The sequence below is a fragment of the Pan paniscus genome, chromosome 9, assembly GCF_029289425.2.
Source record: "Pan paniscus chromosome 9, NHGRI_mPanPan1-v2.0_pri, whole genome shotgun sequence".
Classification (NCBI taxonomy): domain Eukaryota; kingdom Metazoa; phylum Chordata; class Mammalia; order Primates; family Hominidae; genus Pan; species Pan paniscus.
In genome coordinates this window covers 19835542-19855125 of record NC_073258.2, presented here as the reverse complement: position 1 = coordinate 19855125, position 19584 = coordinate 19835542, and the positions used below count along the sequence as shown (strand labels likewise).

General features: G+C 51.1%; 1 protein-coding gene across 7 annotated transcripts in view; it reads left to right on the top strand.

The window, feature by feature from the left end:
* Positions 1-19584, top strand: part of USH1C (USH1 protein network component harmonin) — a 50427-nt gene that overhangs the window by 22749 nt on the left and 8094 nt on the right. The window contains exons 13-20 of one of the 7 annotated variants that reach the window (XM_034932236.3): positions 216-281; positions 633-757; positions 4144-4217; positions 9555-9707; positions 11089-11205; positions 11771-12253; positions 15656-15775; positions 16911-16961. In XM_034932236.3, coding sequence (XP_034788127.1) covers positions 216-281; positions 633-757; positions 4144-4217; positions 9555-9707; positions 11089-11205; positions 11771-12253; positions 15656-15775; positions 16911-16961 — 1189 coding nt within the window. Of the gene's footprint in view, positions 1-215; positions 282-632; positions 758-4143; positions 4218-5333; positions 5384-9554; positions 9708-11088; positions 11206-11749; positions 12254-15655; positions 15776-16910; positions 16962-19584 lie in introns of all 7 variants that reach the window. The other 6 variants (XM_034932235.4, XM_063608102.1, XM_034932238.3 and 3 more) reach the window with 6 other exon arrangements.

The window sequence follows — 19584 nt, the reverse complement described above, 5'->3', positions numbered from 1 at the left end:
AGCATCTCTGCTCAGCCATGCCAGACAAAGCCACGCAAGAGCACAGCGTCCAGACTTTGTTAGATAACGTCCCCCAAAACCAAAGCTGGTCCAGGCCTCCTAGGAAGGGAGCCTGGAGAAAAATCCAACTTTTCTCCAAATCAAGAATTCACAGTAAGGAAGAGTTCATTTCTCTTGCATAGGGCCAAACATGCCAATCTGCATTTGTGTTTCAGAAGGAGAAAAGAAATTGCCCAGAAGGCAGCAGAGGAAAATGAGAGATACCGGAAGGAGATGGAACAGTGAGTACCTCGGCTCCACGCGTGTCTGTGCATGAACATCAGTGTGCTCAGGGGAGTGTGGCCAACCACAGGCTGCCTCCAGAACCAGTTTACCTGGTTCTCTCATCCCCTGGTGGGTCCTCCTTTATTTGTAGTAAAGCCTGTCATATTATAGTAACTGAAACATAGTCTCGTATAATTGCCAAGGTGGGGTTCACACTCAATTTAGAATACAAGCTCGGGGACTTTGCTTGATTCATCATGGCTAGAACCATGAGGCTTCTCCCCAGGCTGGCTGGGGCTCTCCAATATGCAAGAGATGGGCCTATGAGGGTTCTGACTCCAGTAACAGGCATGGGGGTCTCATTTCAGGATTGTAGAGGAGGAAGAGAAGTTTAAGAAGCAATGGGAAGAAGACTGGGGCTCAAAGGAACAGCTACTCTTGCCTAAAACCATCACTGCTGAGGTACACCCAGTACCCCTTCGCAAGCCAAAGTGTAAGTTTCATGAGCCGAGGGGAGAGGCTAAGGGAACTAGACAGAAATGCTGGCCCTCCCTCCCCTCACCACCACCTCCTAGATGGATAGCCCTTGGTGCTCTGGGCTGTGGTTCCTTCATGGAGGGGCAGCTGTGGGTCAGAGACCATCTGCCCCAGCATCGAGGTAGGAGGGATCTGTCTGCTCCCCTTGTTCACGGGCCAGCTCCACATACCCAGCTCCCAGGTCCCCCACAACACTAACACGGGCAGGCTGTCAGGCTGCTGAAGAGGGAATAAGGGCCATGGCGAAAGTGGACTAGCTCATGGGATTACTGTCCTAATGTTTTGGGTACCACGTCCTCCCCCTACTTGGTTCTGAACAGGGGCTGGGGTGAAGCCAGCAGCAGAAAAGAGGGGAAGGACCTCACATCAGAGAAGGGCTCTGGTGGTCCAAGTTGATTCATAACTGTGGGAGGAGCTTACTAAGTGTCTCCAGCCCCTATATCCCTGTATGTGGACCAAGGATGGAGGCAGGAACAGGACAAGGAGGCCTCTCCCAGACACCCAGCTATGGGCTGTGGCTGTGCTGTCCTGGGGCCTCAGCTCATACTCTCCTCACCATCTCCTCTCTTCATCTGTCCCACATCCTCACCTCCATTTTCTGTCTAGGCCTCTACCACCTGCTCCCTGACCACCTTCTCAACCCCAGCTTCCATATGCCTCTTTAAGAGGCAGCCCACACTGTCAGAGGAAAACGGGGACCATGACAACCACAAGTCCAGGATTGCTGGTTGGGTCCTTACTCCTGCCTTCCAGCTGTTTTGACTTATAGTTGACACAGGACAGGTCCTACTCCAGCCGATTGTGCTCAGCTGACCTGGGAACCTCCAGCAAGGGGCTATTCTGGACTCAAGAGCCCAGGTTCCCCATCTCTGCTGTGGGGCAGTCATTTGGCATGTTGTGATGGGGTCTGGACAGCTCTGTCCCCAACTTTGGGTCACATATGAGACCTTTGGGAATGTCAACCTGCCAACATAGGCCACTTGCACCAAGGAAGAGGTGCAGGGCATCTGGATGGTTCCATTTCACCCCTCCCTGGTGCAGTCAAACAGCTCCCAACACACTTCTTCCTGGCAGCAGGGCAGTGTCATCTTCTGGTCCTCTCAGAAGGACAAAGCACACTCTCATCAGCCTCCCCCGTGACATTCAGTATCAGTTGAGGATGTGGCCAGAGCTAAGATCCCCATGAATGATCGCTGTTTTAGACAGACAGCTAATTTGCTCTTACGAGTGAAATAGGAGCTTCAGGAGAGAAATCGATTTTAATTGCTTCTCATGGAAGTAATCCTAGTCAATTTGGTACCTTCCAAGAAATTGGGCCTCAGCTTCACAGCAAACACACCCTCTCAGGAACAATAGAAAATAAAAACCCTTTCACTAGCTGGTTATTTATTTAGTGCTTTTTAACCAAATCAAGCTCCTTGAATAAAAAGACCAAGAATTTTGCATTTGCTCAAGGTAAATGTAATCTTAGGCAGCTCCACAAAGCACAGGATGGATGACCCCCGCCTGCCCGCTGAGCTGGGACAGCTGCTGCCTCTATCTGTCTCTGTATGCACCAGCAATTTAATTCTCATTTGGACCTAAGGCAGGAAATGCAGTGAGGTCCCTGAGCCAGCTCACCTCCTGCCTCACTCCCTGTTCCCGGGGGGCTAGCATGGTCTCGGCTGAGTTGGTCCAGCAGGCCTGGGCCCCAGCCAGCTCCTATCCAACCACCCTTCAACTCAGGGACCCAGTTTGCAATAGGTTATACCTGACTCAGGCTTCTATGCCTGCAAGGGGTGGGCCCTGCTTTTTTTTTTTTTCTTGAGACGGAGTTTCGCTCTTGTTGCCCAGGCTGGAGTGCCATGGTGTGATCTCAGCTCACCTCAGCCTCCGCCTCCTGGGTTCAAGCAATTCTCCTGCCTCAGCCTCCCGAGTAGCTGGGACTACAGGCATGTGCCACCAAGGCCAGCTAATTTTGTATTTTTAGTAGAGACAGGGTTTCACCATGTTGGTCAGGCAGGTCTTGAACTCCCAGCCTCAGGTGATCTGCCCTTCTCCACCTCCCAAAGTGCTGGGATCACAGGCATGAGCCACTGTGCCTGGCCCCGGGCCCTGCATTTTTTAAAATAAAAGAGCATGGGGCATCTCTTACCTAGAAAATGAAGTCACTCATCCTAATTATGTGCCTGGGACTGACTGCCCCCCAACCTGCCCCAGGGGGCCCTTAAAATTGCTCCTGCCCACCTACCCGTGGCTGATCCAGCAGACCCCCAACATTTTGCCAAGCCCTGAAGGCCAGGACACCACCACGGAGGCTCCTAACAGACCTTCCCTTAGCTTAGGCAATAGGTGGTTATGCAGGAGTTGCCAGGGGCAGCCTTGACTAAGGATCTGGTAGCTGAAGGATTCTTGAAAGATGGAGATGTTTAAATAGGAGATCTCCAACCTTCTCTCCCTATCCAAGGCCCCATCAACTATCTCCCCCACCTCCACCACAAGAGACCCCATGATTTGGAAGTTGAGGTTATTTTCCTACCGAACTATTAAATAATCATTTGTGTTCCATTGTTTTATTAAGTAGTCCTTGTTAGTAAGGGAGCATCAGGGTTCCACTGTTGGGTAAATGTAATTTGAGCCAAGAGCCAAAGAACTTAACAGCCTTTGCATAGGCCAATGGGCAAGTTCTGTTAAGCTTTTAAAATATTAAAAAGCAGCTCACAAGCAAACTGGTATACTACCTTCCAGAGTCCTAGGGAGGCCGGAGGCCAGAGTCCAAGCTGGAAACTCTGGAATGGAGGGTTTGCTCTTCTCTCCACATTATGTCAAAATTCAGGTCTTCCTAACTGCATGTACCCCTTTTACCTTTTGGGATGTCCCCACCTCCTCAGGACCTTCAGCCTCCATCTGCTGCCCACACTGTTCAGACATCCCCTAGGGTCCCAGAGCTCCAAGGCAAGGGTGATAAGCACAAGGCAGGAGGGTCTGTTCTCCCATTGCAGCCCCTTGCCCTCAAACGTGTGCGATTCTCAGATATTCCCATCCTCCTCACTGCACTTCCCAGCCTTCAGCCCAATACCCTACAAAATGGTTCTCATGCTACCCTCAGATCTGAGTTTCCTGTTGTTAGCCCTTTGTACAGACAGAAAAACTAAAGCTGCCAAGGTTGAAAGCACTGTATGCACCAGCTCAGAGCAAAAAACCTTTGCTCTGCTCTCCTGAACTCTGTCCCCTGCCCCTGACCTCACAGCTCCCATGGAGGAAGCTGATTACAGGTCCCCAAACTCCTGAGAAGGTTCTCCGGCCTCTTGGTCTCCCAAGTCCCTTTTGGTTCACCAGCTTCCTCCTCTTTTCCCCGGGTAGATGATCAGGGAGTGGAGCCTGAGCTCGAGCCCGCAGATGACCTGGATGGAGGCACGGAGGAGCAGGGAGAGCAGGTTCGCGTCCCCGCTTTGCTCCCTGGCCTGGCTGCTCTGCTTACCCTGCCCGCCTCCTCCTGACCGCAGTGCAGACACCCAGCTTCAGGGGCCCGGCATGTGTGGGGGCCAATAGAGTCTGTAAAGCTCCTCCAAGCCCCGGCTTGGCCCAAGCACTGTACACAAAGCCTAGAGGACAGGACTCAATGCCCAGGCTGGTAGATCAGCTGTTGCACACCGGTACCACTGAACCGCTGGCTCGAATATTTAGATATTGCCAAATTCCCCCTCTGCTGCTCTGGCCCCTCCCCAAGGACCCCCTAGACCACTCTCAAATCCAGCAACTAAGGAGGTGGTGTCTGGTCCAGCAGGAGGCTTTCAGCATCCTGTTCCAGCACTCAGGCTGGTCCGGGGTGGGTAATTCAGCCATCGCTCTTGGCCCCAGGGAGCTTCAGATTGGGGGTATTACTCTGTGGAGCTGTGGCCTGGGGAAGGAAGGGGGCTGGTGCACTGGTTATCTGGCCTGGATGAGGATATGTTTTCTGGGGGCACATCTCCTGCCCGCTCCTGCTGGAGCTGTGCCCCCACTTCCAAGAGCTGTCCCAGCCACTGCCTTCTCTTTGAATGTTGAAAGCGGAGGACTTGACCTGCACTATGAGACAAGCCAGTTTTGTTCTGTCGAACAACAGTTCTAGGCAGACACCCAGGCTCCCTTTTGTCTCGAGCCATTTTTTGTATGGAGGGACCAGACATGGGTTAGAAAAGGCCTTGTTCTCTTTCAACAAGGCTTTGTATGTGAAGACTGTGATTTGGAAAAGCTCATCCTTCCACAAGGGGTTTTCTCTTTGATGTTCTGGCCCTGACTTCTGAAACCAGTGTTCTGGGGAGAGGCATTTGAGAGTGACCCAGGGCCTGGGAACCGGGGCTTTTCTCAGGTGGTCTTAGGCCTGTTCTGAAACCAAGGCGAGGCCAGGTAAGCCGAGTTGGACAGAGGGTGCAGTTTTGCTGTCGGATCTGCCAATGCTGTTTATCTCACAAAGTCATGCATTCCTTGGGAACCCAGCTCCCATCTGCTGCCCATGGATGCTCTGGCTGAGCTGAACTGTGTCTCATCATTTTGTTATCTGTGTCTTATAGCTTTTGGATGGTTTTATCGTTACGATGGCAAATTCCCAACCATCCGGAAGGTAGGACAGGGTTGGGTGCTGTGCTGGTGTGCTGCTTAGTTTGCTGTGGGTTTTGGCTTTTCCCAAACATTCCTTGTCCTATCAACACTAAATGGTGTGACTTGGCCTGTTCACTTGGAAGGCTAACTCCATCTGCATCTTTGGGTCAAGCTGACATCAAATGGCAGGGTGCCGTTGCAAAGGCAACATTGGGAGAGGGATCCATGGTGTGAGACCTATCCAAGTACCATCTGGCAGTGTGCATCAGCACTGGCCCTGATGGGAACAGGAAAGGGGCAGGAAGCTTCTCCTGTGTTTCTCTGTCAAGTAGAACTAGAGACCAAGGCCAGAAGCTTGGGGTCAGACAGAGCAAATTATCGGAGTGGGTGTACCTAGTGCATGTTATGAGACCAGCTGTGCCAGACGCAGCCTGGCTGACGAGGTGGGGATTTGCTGCCTCAGGTTGGGACAGAGACCCACTCCAAGCACAGCCCTCTCCTAGGAATATCTCTGCATGTGCCCAGGATAATGCATTTTTCCAATCTCTAGGACCTTTAATTTTCTCTCTAAATCTTATTACAATATCTCCAGGCCTTGTAAAACTCTCTTGTCCTTGTCTTTCTAAATCACATTGACATTTGATTGTGAAAACATTGCTGTTAATATCTATAATTGGACATTCGAGATGACTTGGTATTTGGAGGTCAGGCAGCAGCATAAATCTGGGTGAGCTAAATTGGATGTTATCACTTGACCAGCGCTTTCTGGCAAGATGTCAGTCCCCCAGAAACCAGAGCACTGGCAGCTGAGTGACCTTGATGATATATAATTCTCCCTGCCTGTAAAATGGGAATATTAACTGTGCCAGGAAAATCTACCCCCTTCCTCCAGCACATTGCTATTAAAATAACAAACAGTAATATTTTTCCTGACAGAGGTTAATGCCTTTATCTAGGAACATAGATCAAGATTTGGATAGCATTGAATAAACTTGGAACAGAGTTCCTCTGGGAATTCCTTCACACATTGTCCTGGTCTCAGAAAGGCCTTGGTCTCATAAGACTATCTGTTTCCCTTGACAGGCTGACTTTGGTGGCTTAGGATGCCTCATTGGGTTAGATTTCTAATTCTTCTCTATATTCTGCCTCTACTAGAACTCAGCTAGAGAGGACAAAACACACAAGCACACACACACATGCACACATAGGATTTTACTTGAAAAAAATAATAAAGGAGACAGATATGTCAAATCTTTTTCAGGCACTAATAACATGTAAATGTAAAAGAACTAGAATCTTCTCCACATACCACCTCCCATCAGAAATCATGTCCTTGAAAGTGCTGTTGATAAAGAAATAGGGTTGCCTTTCCCCTATTCCTTAATCTAATTATTCCAGAAACAGCTGGCATTTTGGTTTTCATTTTCACTTCAAAAAAAAAAAAGAAGAATTGCTTCTGAGTAGAATCAATAGCACAATCGCCCCATCTGCCTCACCTCTCAGTCTAGACCAAAAGGAATATTGTAACTGACAGGCCATGGATGTAACTGACAGCTGAAAGGACAACAGAACCATGCCCCTCATACTAGCTCTGAAAACCCGTCATCATTTTTTCTAGAGCCGTGAGAGACTCTTTGTCTCCCAGCAGCTGGAACGCCAAGTCTCCAGGAAATGCAAGTGGGTATCCATGGCCATGATATCTGTGCATAAATTCCCCTTATTTAAAAATATAAAGATTCAGCTCATGTCTATAATGCCAGCACTGTGGGAGGCCAAGACAGGCGAATCACGTGAGGTTGGGAGTTCAAGACCAGCCTGGCCAACAGGGTGAAACCCTGTCTCTATTAAAAATTCAAAAATTAGCTGGGTGTGGTGGCGCATGCCTGTAATCCCAGCTACTTGGGAGGCTGAGGCAGGAGAATCACTTGAACCCTAGAGGCAGAGGCTGCAGTGAGCCGAGATTGCACCACTGCACTCCAGCCTGGGTGACAGAGCAGGACTCTGTCTCAAGAAAATAATAATAATAATATAAAGATTCAGTGTCTTCTATTTCCACCTTGGCAGTAAATCCCTCTGGGGCTCAAGGTTCCCAGGCCTTTGGCCCCGCAGAATTTGTGCCAGGGCATGAAGGATTCATGATTCTGACTAAGCCCTTTCATCAGAATTGCTTGAGTCACTCACACAGACCAGCCCTACTTGCAGGAGCCCACCGTCTGGCAGGGAAGGCAGATTCACACACAGCTAAGTAACCTGTGTGGGGCCAGTCTGAGATCAGTGGGAAATGCCATGGGGCAACTTGCCCTCTGCATCTGTACAGATATGACTTTCTTGGGCATGAGACAGAAACTGTCTACTACCCCACCCAGAAGCCCTGACTCTATAATCTTAGCACTGGTAGTTTTTTTTTCTTTCTTTCTTTCTTTTTTTAAGCAACAGAATGGCCATTATTCTTGTGGTGGTCCTGGAGGAGGCCAGGCTCTTACTCTAGCAAGCTACCATTAGGCAGTGTTTCTGGCTCCTCTTGGGAAATTGCTGTCTGAATCTCTACTACGATGGCAGGGATTCATCTATCAACTGAGTCTAGTGAACAAGGTAGGCGAGGAACCAAGCAGGACTCTGAAGCAGTGAGAACCATTTTCTTGAGAGGCTCATACACTGCTCTGGAGGTGGGTCCCAGAGGTGACCATTTCCAGAGCACATTAGCAGTACACAGAGGTGTGTGTCTTTAGGAGAGGAGCTAGGAAGAGTCCCTCAGAGGTCCATAATCGCCCACCAAGTCCCTCCAGCTGTGGATGAATGTTGTGTGTCCATTGCTAGGGAGCTCAATTCCTCATTCCTGGCCTTGGATACTAAGATGATTCAGGAAATTCAAGAGCAGATCCCCAGAAGGCTTGTTGGGGGCGGGGGTGAGCTCAGTGAACAGGGGGTTTCCTCCTTGCCCCAGAAATTGCCCAGGGTGTGGGCTGTCTCTGCTGCCCCTCTCCTGAATGCTCGCTCTGTCCTCCACGCTGTGTGTGATAGGGGCTGACCCTCCCTCCTGCCGTGTTTCCCTTGCCCCCAGCTCATCAGGGCACCATAGAAAAACTAGGACCTCGAAGACTCAGGTCCAAATCCTGGTACTATCACTTACAAGATGTCTGACATTGAACAAGGGACTTTACCTCTCTGAGCCTCAGCTCCTTCATCAAAGAATGAGGATAAACCTACATAGGAGATCATTGGTATAAATCCCTTGGCACATAGGCAGTTCATAAATGATCATTCTCTTCCTGCCTTAGCCCCTGGCTTCCCTGCAACCCCATGAGAGAAGCAGCCAGGAATGCAGGCTCGGTGGGTCTATTTCCTCCAGGAAAAATAAGGAGTCTATTTGCCTTTCATGTCCCTCCCCAAATCCTCTAGAAAGAACCCTGATGGTGAGTGTAAAGCAGTTAAGCCATTCTCTCCATGCCCTGCCTCCCAGTCCTGCAGTTTCCAGCTAGCCCTCAGTAGAGGGGCCCAGTTCAGAGGAAACTGTGGGTCTAGACTCTCCAGGATGAAATGGTCCAGAGCTTAAGCATGCGAGTAAAATCTGATGTCCCTGGCTCTGAGCCCCCAGGTCTGAGTGTGACTCCTATCACTTCTAGCTTAGGACGGGACCTCTACAGATGAGGCTTGCCAGCCCTCCCAGATTTTCTCTGGAATCTCCCAGGATGCATCTCTGAATCTGAACATGAGATGATGCAGAAGGCATGCGCCAGATACTGGAAAATCAACACAATGCCCTTTATTTATATAGCACTTATTTATTTTTTTATTTTATTTTTTATTTATACAGAACTTTTACAAAGTTCTTTCATGGATGTTATTTCATTGGCACTGGGTGGCAAGCCTGTGGGGGAGGTATTTTTACCATTTTGGAGATGAGGCAAATCAGGCCCAGAGAGGTTAAGGAACTTAGCCAAGGCCACACAGCTAGTTAGTGAACTAATAAGCCAGTCTTTCTGGCTGGTAAAGAGAATGTGTCTCCCACTCTGCAGTAGGTAGCAGTGGCCTTCCTGTCCTAAACCTGAGGTCTGATGTCCAGAGTGGTGAGAGAGCTGGGGGAGGGGCTCACCATGGGATGGTTGCGTTATGTGAGGACTGGATGCCCCGTGTGCTGTGCTGTCGACACTATTTGTAATCTTAGTCATATAAACAATGCCACATCTACTCAGAAAGGAAAAGATAAGAAGAAAGCCAAGTATGACAGCCTGCAGGACTTGAGAAAGAATAAGAAAGAACTGGAGTTTGAACAAAAGCTTTACAAAGAGAAAGAGGAAATGCTGGAGAAGGAAAAGCAGCTAAAGATCAACCGGCTGGCCCAGGAGGTATGTGTCCTGCCTGCAGGCCAGGCAAGCATCCCTGGGACACAATGTGGTCGTTCTTCTTGTGCTCCCAGAGGACCAGCTGGAGTTGTTCTCCTCAAATGGCATACAAGGGTGGAGTGAGCCCTTTCCTGCTCCCCAGCCTGGAGAGAGAGATCATGCCACCTGCCCAGGGCCATCTGAGGTTAGCTCCTGGCTTAGGAATTGAAACTAATCTCCTTGCTTGGGGGTGTGAGTCTTGCTCCTGGCTTTGGAATTGAAACTAGCCTCCTTGGTCGGAGGGTGTGAGTCTGAGGTTAGCCTTTCTGACCAGATGGTAGGTCTCAGGTTAGCCTTTGATACACCTGGCTTAGAGATTTGAGTCTGTCCTCTTCACTCTACCCCACCAGAGTCTAAGGCTGGGCCTCTCCATCTCAGGTGTGGCTCTGAGGCTACTTAGAGTATGGTCTGAGGCTAACCCTTCTGCCTTGCTTGTAGCCTTGAAGTTAGGCTTCCACTGACCTGTCTACAAGTCTGAATCACTCTGGCCTCCCTTCCCAGGTTATTGTAAGACCAGACCCCCCCCCCACCCAACTTAGCTTGGCTCTGAGAATATGGGTCTGAGGCTAACCCCCTTATGCAGGTGGTAGGTGCGAGGTTATCTCCCAATTAATCAGGCTATCAGTCTAAGGCTGCTCCCCTCAACATAGGGTGTGTCTAAGGCTAGACCTCATCAACCTGGGAATATATCTGAGGCTGTCCCCATGAAGACATGTCCAAAGCAACCTTACACCATGAATAATTCCTATGCTAGGTGAGATGGGTAACCTTAACTCCCCAGCTGTAGGAGGTATCATTGTTTCTGCTTCTCTTTAACGCATCCATGAATCAGAATGCCAATTTGATTAGATTGTAAAACCAGAGAAGTCCTGGAAAATGTGAAATGCATTAGGTCTGACATTATGAACAAATTAGCCACAAAATTAAAAATAAGATTGAACTTATGCTTCTGAGGGCAAGGCAGAATGGAGCAGGAAAAAAAAGAATCAAGTTAAACTCTTGGAATGTGCTGGGGGAGGCTACAAAAACTCCATTCTTGGAAAATCATAAGAGCTTCAGGGTTCATGGGGATCTGGGATCCAGCTAATCCCTCACAATACATAAGCCCCTTTTCTGATTTTGCCTACAAGTTCTGCTTAGTGAACTTGACACCCCGCCACTCTCTTCTCCCTTGCTGCCGCCTCCTTGAGGGCCAGTTGGAACAAGCCCAGGTCTCTTTCTAGATAGCTGATGCACCTCACAGTACTCTGGAGTTTCTAAAGGAGTGCTTTCATGCTATTTCTATCCACATGTTATTCAAATGTACCCTTTGTCCTCTCCTTTCTGCGCCGATCCTGGGTCCCAGGTGTCTGAGACAGAGCGGGAAGACCTTGAAGAATCGGAAAAGATTCAATATTGGGTGGAGAGGCTCTGTCAAACGCGCCTCGAGCAGATTTCCTCTGCTGATAATGAGATTTCAGAGGTAACAGAGCCCTTCTTTCCACATAGACCCTCCTGCTGTCTTCAGAATGACCCACTGTGGGGACAGTGGGAGGTGAGATGACAACTAGCAAATGTCACTAGCCTCACAGTGCCCATCCACTGTCCAGGCCCACCCCTACCACCCCACTCCCCTCTTGAGGAGGAGGGATATGTCTGTATTTCTAGGTATACTCCCAGAGTGATCTCTAAGTCCCAGCTCATCTGCGATAGTCTCAGTTAGGCCTGTTGTCCTGGCATCATGACTAAGAGTCCCCCTTACACTCTCAAGGGCATTCCAGTTTAGACAATGAACTCTGTGAACACCTTACCACCCACAGATGGCATAACTTGGGGCTCTTCTGCATTTGGGCACTCCCTAACAGCAGCCTAGTATGGCCTCAGCTGGGCATCCAGGTGGCAGAGGAATGGCGCCCCATGGTTCTGATGTAAGGGTGGTGGGTCTCCAGTAGCAAGAGAAACAGATTAGAAGAGCATAGTGCTCGATGTATTGTGAAGTGGAGCGCTAAGCAGAGTGACAATTACAGAACTTCCTTGCAACACCCCAGATGACCACAGGGCCCCCGCCTCCCCCGCCTTCTGTGTCTCCCCTGGCCCCACCCTTGAGACGCTTCGCAGGCGGACTGCACCTGCACACCACTGACCTGGACGACATCCCTTTGGACATGTTCTACTATCCCCCCAAGACTCCCTCTGCCTTGCCTGTGATGCCCCACCCTCCACCCTCCAACCCACCCCACAAGGTCCCGGCGCCCCCTGTCCTTCCCTTATCTGGCCATGTGAGCGCCTCGTCCTCCCCATGGGTGCAGCGCACTCCACCCCCCATTCCCATCCCTCCCCCGCCATCCGTTCCCACCCAAGACCTCACTCCCACCCGCCCACTGCCCTCGGCGCTGGAAGAAGCACTGGGCAACCATCCCTTCCGCACTGGGGACACAGGCAATCCAGTGGAGGACTGGGAGGCAAAGAACCACAGTGGGAAGCCCACTAACTCCCCTGTCCCTGAACGGAGCTTCCCACCCACTCCAAAGGTAATGTCCCTGTTCTGCATGTTATGTTTGGAAGTAGGAAGAGTGGGGAGAACTGCTGTTTCCCATGTCCTCCACTGCTCCTGAGAGTGGAGACAGAAAGAAGCATCATCTCACCCCATTTTCCAGGAATGCCCCCTCCGTGTGCATGTGTGGACGTCCTGCATGTATATGGTGGTTCTCACTGATTTTGAAGTGCTGTATTGTATGGTGAATGGCCTGGGACCTTTGGGGTAAGCAACGGTGTGTCCATTTGATATTCATTGCTCTCTCTTAGCTCTTCTTTGCTAGTGTAGGCTGGTAACTTTCAATGTAGGACTTGGAAGTCTATGTTAATGAATAGCCAGCACTCTGTCACATCCAGTCACTTCCTGATATTATCCCAGAAAGCCTTGAATATGGGAAATGACTCCTGATTTAACGGGAAAAAAAGGGAGGGGAGGAGGAAGCAGGGGCGTATTTGGCTCTGTAAATGAAGTGATAACACTGTACCATCAAATGCAGTATTAGGACATTCCAGTGCCATTTTCTACAGTACTGGCCAACTGCACTGGCTTGAAGTGTAATACCCAGAAATTTCTGGCCAATTTCCAGCTATAGAAAAAATAAAGATGAGAGAGTTCCTAGAAATAATTTACTATTAAAAGAATAGGAATGTTTTTCTTGGATGTTAGGAAGATGAACAGTGTCTTTCTGAAAAAGACATATTTCTTATTAATTATTCATAATCCAAAGACTATTTTGAAACATGCAATCTCTGAGGAAGACAGGGAGCTTGGATCCCATGAAGGGAAAAACAAAATATTATTCCACTCCCGTAGCCATGAGGCCAGGCTTGAGTCAGTGCAAAGGCATCTCATGTCAGCTGAGGGTAGCAGGGGTTGCTGAGGGAGGGCACAGTCAATAGCACCTGACCAGTGGTTTTTATTAACCTTCCCTGCATGGATTTGAGTTCCTGCATGGAGAGTAGGACAAGCATCTCAGAGCACTCAGGAGAGCTTACAAGGAAGGTGGGAGTGAAGAAAGTGCCAGATGCCAGCAAGGCTGCAGCTTCCAGCGAGAGACTCTCAGAGGGACCCTTTCTGGACCTCTGGTTGGGGTCGTGAGCCCTGCAGCTTCAACAGGAAGAAATCTGCCTGTTCTGGGGACATCTTCCCCCAGAGCCCAGCCAGGAGCTGGTTTCTAGAGCTGAGTTAGCCTTGCACAACATTTTTCTCTGTAAGTGGCCTCCATCAAGATGAGCAGTAGCTTTTCCTCAACAAATTTGATTCCACTTTGATTGAGTACCTGCCTGGGGCCTCTCTCTGTGAAGGGGAGAGGGGATCAGTGCTGAAGAGGATGCAGAGGAGATTGACATGCCTGTGCTTTCCAGGACTTTGCCATCTGAAGGATGAGCTGCTGCCCAGGCAGGCTTCTGCTATAAAATATGCATAAGCCATGTGCTATGGGAGGGATTCATTCTAACTGAAGACTGAAGACACCTCTGTAGAGTAGAGGGCTTACGAGCTGAGCCTTGAGGGATGGCAACACATGGAGGATGGGAGCAAGGGTATTGCAAGTGCAGGGAACATAAAGATGACAAGTTGGAGTAGCAGGGAGTTGGACTGCCTGGGTTTGAATCCTGGCTGTGCCACTTACTAGCTAGGTAACTGAACACATGCTACTTCATCTATCTGAGCCTGGGCATCCCTGTCCAAAAATAGGAATGCTAATGGCAGCTACCTATTCGAATCAAATAAGTTAATACATGGACACATTCTAAGTTAAGAATGGCAAGAGTGGCAGGCACATCGTGGATGTTCAGTAGACATTAACTATGGTTATTGATAGTCCAGAGTAAAAGAAAATTTGGGTGAAGCTGCAAACCTGGGATCTTAGCAATCTCAGTGTCAGCAAAACTTTGAGTCAGGATCAAGATTCAAGACAGAGTCCAGACTTCTCAGATTCTTCAAGGCATCACCAAGTTCCCACTGTTAGTTCCTGATCAGAGCCCAGGGAAGGTTAAAAGCCCCCCAACACAAGGAGCCTCTGAAGAACTGGACTATAAATGTCACAAGCGACATCAAAGCCAGGGTTGTCCCAGCCTCGAAAGCCGGGGGCTGTTGTTTGGTTGGCTTCATTTGGCCCACCTCTCACCCTTGTACCACCCACCCTCCTCCTCCCTGCATGCCCCTGGCAAGCTGTCATCAGTGCTGCAGCAGGAAGTGTGAGTGACCACACGCCCACACAGTCAGCCCAGCCACCAGCAGGCCCCAAGTCATGGAAACAAACACCTGTGTTGGCTTGACACTTGTGCCTGCCACACCAGCACCGGCCATAGGGGGGTTTTCAGGGCCAGATCTATCCACAGGCACTGTCCCATGTTCTCACCATACTATTTAGTCATTCATTTGTTCATTCAACACATGCTTATTGAGCACCTACTATATGCCAAGGCACTATGCAGGGCACTGGGAATCCCTGCTTCATAGACAGCTGCAGTCTCCCTTCTCAAGACAGTCTGGTGGGGAACAAAGAAAAGTAGGCACCCACCACACCATCAGGATGGAGACAGAGGAAGCACAGGTGCTATAATAAGGAAGAGGGCTGGAGTAGAGGAAAAGCTCAAGGGAGGCTTCCAGAAGGCAGTGATGCCCAACTTAAGACCTGGGAGGCAAAGCAGAAGGAAGAACACGTGCAAAGTCCTCAAGGCAAGAAAGCCTGGCATTTTTTGAGGCTAAAGCTGGGCAGTGTGAGGAGCGTGGCGAGGAGTGAGAGATAAGGCTGAAAAGGAAGCTAGAGAAGCTCATGAAAGGCCTTGGGAGTCAAGCCAATGAGCTCAGTAGTCAATGGGGACACTGGGGAGGTTTTGGGGGAAGGGTTGTGAACTGATTTGATACATCTTGCCCAAAAAGATCAAGTGGGTTAGAGCCAAGCAGATAGGTTGCGTCAGCTCCCCTGGATGCCTCTCTTACTGGTCTTCACCCCATGGCCTCTAGAGACTATGTGCCTACCAACTAGGAACAGCAGATGCTTCACACTGTGGTCCAGGGACTGGAACTGTGGCCAAAGAGACAGCCCTTAAAGACAAGGGACACTGGATAGCACCCATGGCCACTGAGAGAGGGGTCTGAAAGTGTGTCTCCTGGGTGACACTGGCTGCTGGCACCCCCAAGCCAGGCTCTAGCTCAAGCGTCCAATTTCTTAGAGCCGCTCAGTAGTTTCTGTGATCTCAGCCCACGCTGTGGCCAATGGGCTTCTCATCTCTCTGCTGAAGATCACAACCCCAGGACCTCCAGCAGTTGAATGACCAGGCTGGCTTCACATGTGCATGGGTGTAGATTTGCATGTGTGTAGAAGTAGCATGGCTGGCCTTGGCCACCCCACCATGACCTCACCTGGGTCCCTGTTAAACTAACTCCTTAGACATTTTGCCCAAGCCCACAGCCTCCACGAGGCCCTGGCGTGTCCACCATCTCCAAACCTGTCATGGTCCACCAGGAGCCCAATTTCATCTACAGGCCAGCTGTGAAATCTGAAGTTCTGGTAAGCCCCTTGGGTCCTCTCCAGGTTGTCTGTAGAGGAGCAGACCAGGGCTCCTCCCCTGGGCTCTGCTGTCTCTGGAGGGCAAGTGAGGTGGGACAAAAATGCAGATCACAGATGCCATCTCTTAACCTTCTTATTGGCCAAGAGATGAGGCCACATGGGTGTAAGTGGATGTTGACATGACCAGTGGAATTTCTGTTCCCCACTTGACTGAACAGCCTGGAGCTCTGTCTAAAAGTAATAATAACCGCTACGACCTGTGAAGAGCCTACTATATACCAGGCTGTGCATGGCCTCAATTAATCCTCACAGCAGGACTGTGAGATGGTTCCTGTGGTCATCCTGTTTAACACTCGAGGAAAGGGAGGTTTAGAGAGGTTACCAGAGGGGCACCAGGTGCCCCAGGCAGAGCCTGGACTTAATACTTACCCTCATGCCTTTCATACTCCAAAGCCCATGCTGTTACCCTCGCTGCCATCTTGCCAAAACCTACAGAGATTCCAGGTGCCCTGGCCCCTGCCCTAAGGCCTGTTGTGGCCTGGCATGAAACACCCTCAGATGGGAAACTGGCCAGAGCAGGTTCACTCCCTTTCTCCAACTTACTTCTCACCTCTCACTGGGACTGGAAGTCTGAGGTGTGGTCCTGGGGAAGTGGGAAATGTCCGCCAGTCTCAGTTACTGATGGCTAAGGGAGCTGGGATTCGTGTGCACCTCCTAGAGGTGCCGACCACTGGCTGGCCTCCCATGCACAGTGAGAAGACAGTCATGTCAGAATTTTAACTTCCCTTTCAAGGAAACTCTATCCAAATGTCAGGGCAGGACAGCTGAGATATTTATTTTGGGCCTTAGCTGTCCTGTCAGCTCCCCAGAGAGCAAAGTTTTTGCTCCTGGGACAGCCTGCGGATGCATCCATGTCATGTTCTCTGGCTAATATCAAGGGGTGGTGTCTGCTTGACAACAACTAGGTAGCATCTTTGGGCATTGAGCAGGCCTTTAACATAAGCCAGACTGTCTGCTCGGGGAGGGACATTGGCACGGCAGCCCCAGACTGGCAGGCCCGAGGCCTGGCACCAGGGGGCAGCCAAGACCTATTGGTAACATCCAATGTGGAACTTTTTTTTTTTCCCTCTGGCAGCCACAGGAGATGTTGAAGAGGATGGTGGTTTATCAGACAGCATTCAGACAAGTAAACTGATACCCATTGTGTGTCTGGAGGTCTCCCCACCACCCCCGTCCCTCCCACTCTGTGCCACTTCTTTCTGTCTGGGAGTACCTGGTCAGGTCCATGGCGGCCCCATCTGCCACCAAGCCTCAGGCCAGAGCTGTGTCCTCCATTGCCTGTGCAGGGGTTGGGGAGGATTTCATATCAGATGGGGACCCAGGGCTTATTAGACCCCATGCATGAGCTGAGAAACAGCAGGATCCCTGGGAACTCACCTCTTCTGCTGCTGTTTGTCCAGAGAGGAGCAGGGCAGAAGGAACCCTCAGAGGCCCACAGAGGCCAAGATGGGCCCTCGCTCCAGCCCTAGGAGAGAGGGAAGGGGCTGCTTAGGTGTCTCCCTGTACCTTCCCCTCTTCTTCTCCGGGCAGATCACAGCTTCACCAACCCTGCCTGACACTGAACCAGCGTCAGGGAGGAGGTGGTGGCTGAGGTCCTCCCTGTGCCTAGGGCACTCCTGTGCACAGGGACGTGGAAGTCCTTGCTGGTCCTCTGAGTGGCATCAGGCAGGCAGCCACCTACCTCCCTGCCTCCTGGGGTACCTCCACGGAGCCAACCATTGGATTGGCTGTTTCATCACCAATGAAAGAAACCCCAGGACAGAGAGAGATCTTGCAGCCAGCCCAGGCTTCTCCAGCCTCCTCACTGATAACCCACCAACAGACCACAAGCTGATTTGACTACAGGCAGGGAGCAGAGGGGCAGTATCAACTGTGCAGTGAGACATAGGTGTTGGCAAAAGAGGCTGCTCCCAGCCCAAGGATTTGTCAATTTAATCTTTCCAGCAACCCTGGGTGGTAAGTGCTATTATCATACCCATTTTATCTATGAGAAACTGAAGCAGAGAGATTTGAAAATGTGCCCACGATGGCACAGCTAATGTCAATCCCTGGATTTGAATCCAGGAGGTCGGTCTCTGCAGCCTGTGCTCTTAAACACTGCACCATCCTGCCTTAAAGCACTGTCATCACAAAAGAGGCCTTCCAGGACCTGGCGGTTTAGGGCACAAACAGCCCTCACAGGGAGAGAAGCAGGGAAGTGCAGAGTCTAGGCTCCAGAGTTGGAGTCAAACCCTTGCTCCCCTGCCCACTGACTGGGTGACCTTGGGCGTGAATATCACCTCTCTGGGCCTCAGTTTCTTCCTCTGTTGAATGAGGGGTTGAGCTGCCTCTTTAAGGGCCAACCAGCTGCAGTGGCTTATGAGTCTCTGATCTAAATTCACACAAAACACAAGTACCTGCCATCTGGCCCATCCCTGAGAGCTGGTTCTCAGGATCATGGAGCAAGGAGGCCAGAGCCAGCACTGCCCAGCCTTCCAGGAGAAACAGCTGGAGTAGGCAGGGCCCTCAAAGTCAAAGAGCATCGACTCCACATCCTGCCCAATGATCCTTCTTGCCTGTGCATTCACTGCACCCCCTCCTCTGTCTGCTGCCCACACACTGACCTGGATGTAGCTTCCAAGCTGAGCCGAGCTCATGGCCTCTTGGGGTTGAGCCTGGGTGATTGAGGCAAGTGAGGAGGGATGCCAGGCAGATGCTTGGGGATCTGTCTGCTGATATTTGGTGCTCATCTTGTGCCCGGAACCTAGTTGGTGCATTCTGAGGATAGGGGAGTCTGTGGCCTCCCCACCACACAGACCTTGGGCCCCATGGGTCACTTGGTGTGGTCTAGGGACCTGCATGCTGTGGGTGGCTCCACTCAGTCTGGCGAGGCCTGCCACGGGGCTCTCCTCTGCTCCCACCTTCCATGGGGACCAGCCATGGCTCTGCTGCCCTTGTGCTTAGCATCCTGGCCCCTCAGCCTGGGGATGCCCCTGGCTCCCACTCACTGTGTGTGACTCCCGAGGAAGGCCACGTAGCTCAGGCACTACCTCACTGTGTGTTCAGGTACCACCTCACTGTCTTGTTCCTACACCCTGGAGCCATTGTCCCCACAGCATCCCCCATCAAGCCAGGTCCCCTGAGCTGTGTGTCCTCCCTTCTCCCCCAGCTAAAGGGCCAACCTGCACTCCACAGAATCTGGGGAGGCCTCTTACCTTCTAGGTAAGCATTACATGAGGACACTGCCAGGCTCCAGGCCAACACTGCTTCTCAACACCACCTGCTTTCCTCTAGGTGTCCGTGGGCTCCCTCCACCATCTTGTGGCTGATTTCCAGGAACAGCCTTCTCTTGAGCTGGATGGGCCCCTCCTGTGGGGTCAGAGCACTGGGTGGAGACACCTTGGGCTTCATCCCCCAGGGCCTGGGCCTGCTCCAGTGGAGACTTGGAAGAGATGAGGTGGGGCCTAAAGGACTTGAGGCTGGGGCTGAGACTTTCAGCAAGGCAGATGCTGCCTCTCCAGACCATCTAGACGTCACTGGTGCCCCTGACGCTTGTGCCACTGAAGCAGGGCAGGGTCGAGATCCTCTAAAGTCTTCCTCAGCCTCCTGCTTGTCCCTGAACAGGGGTGCCCTGGCTGCTGGGGCTGCCGGCCTTCTGTCTGCATCCTGTACCCTGGCCATGCCTTCCCCCGCCCTACCCCTCACTTCTGACCCTTGGATTCAGACCATTCACCCCCCTACTCCTCGGCCCTGACCCTCAAAGCCCTCTG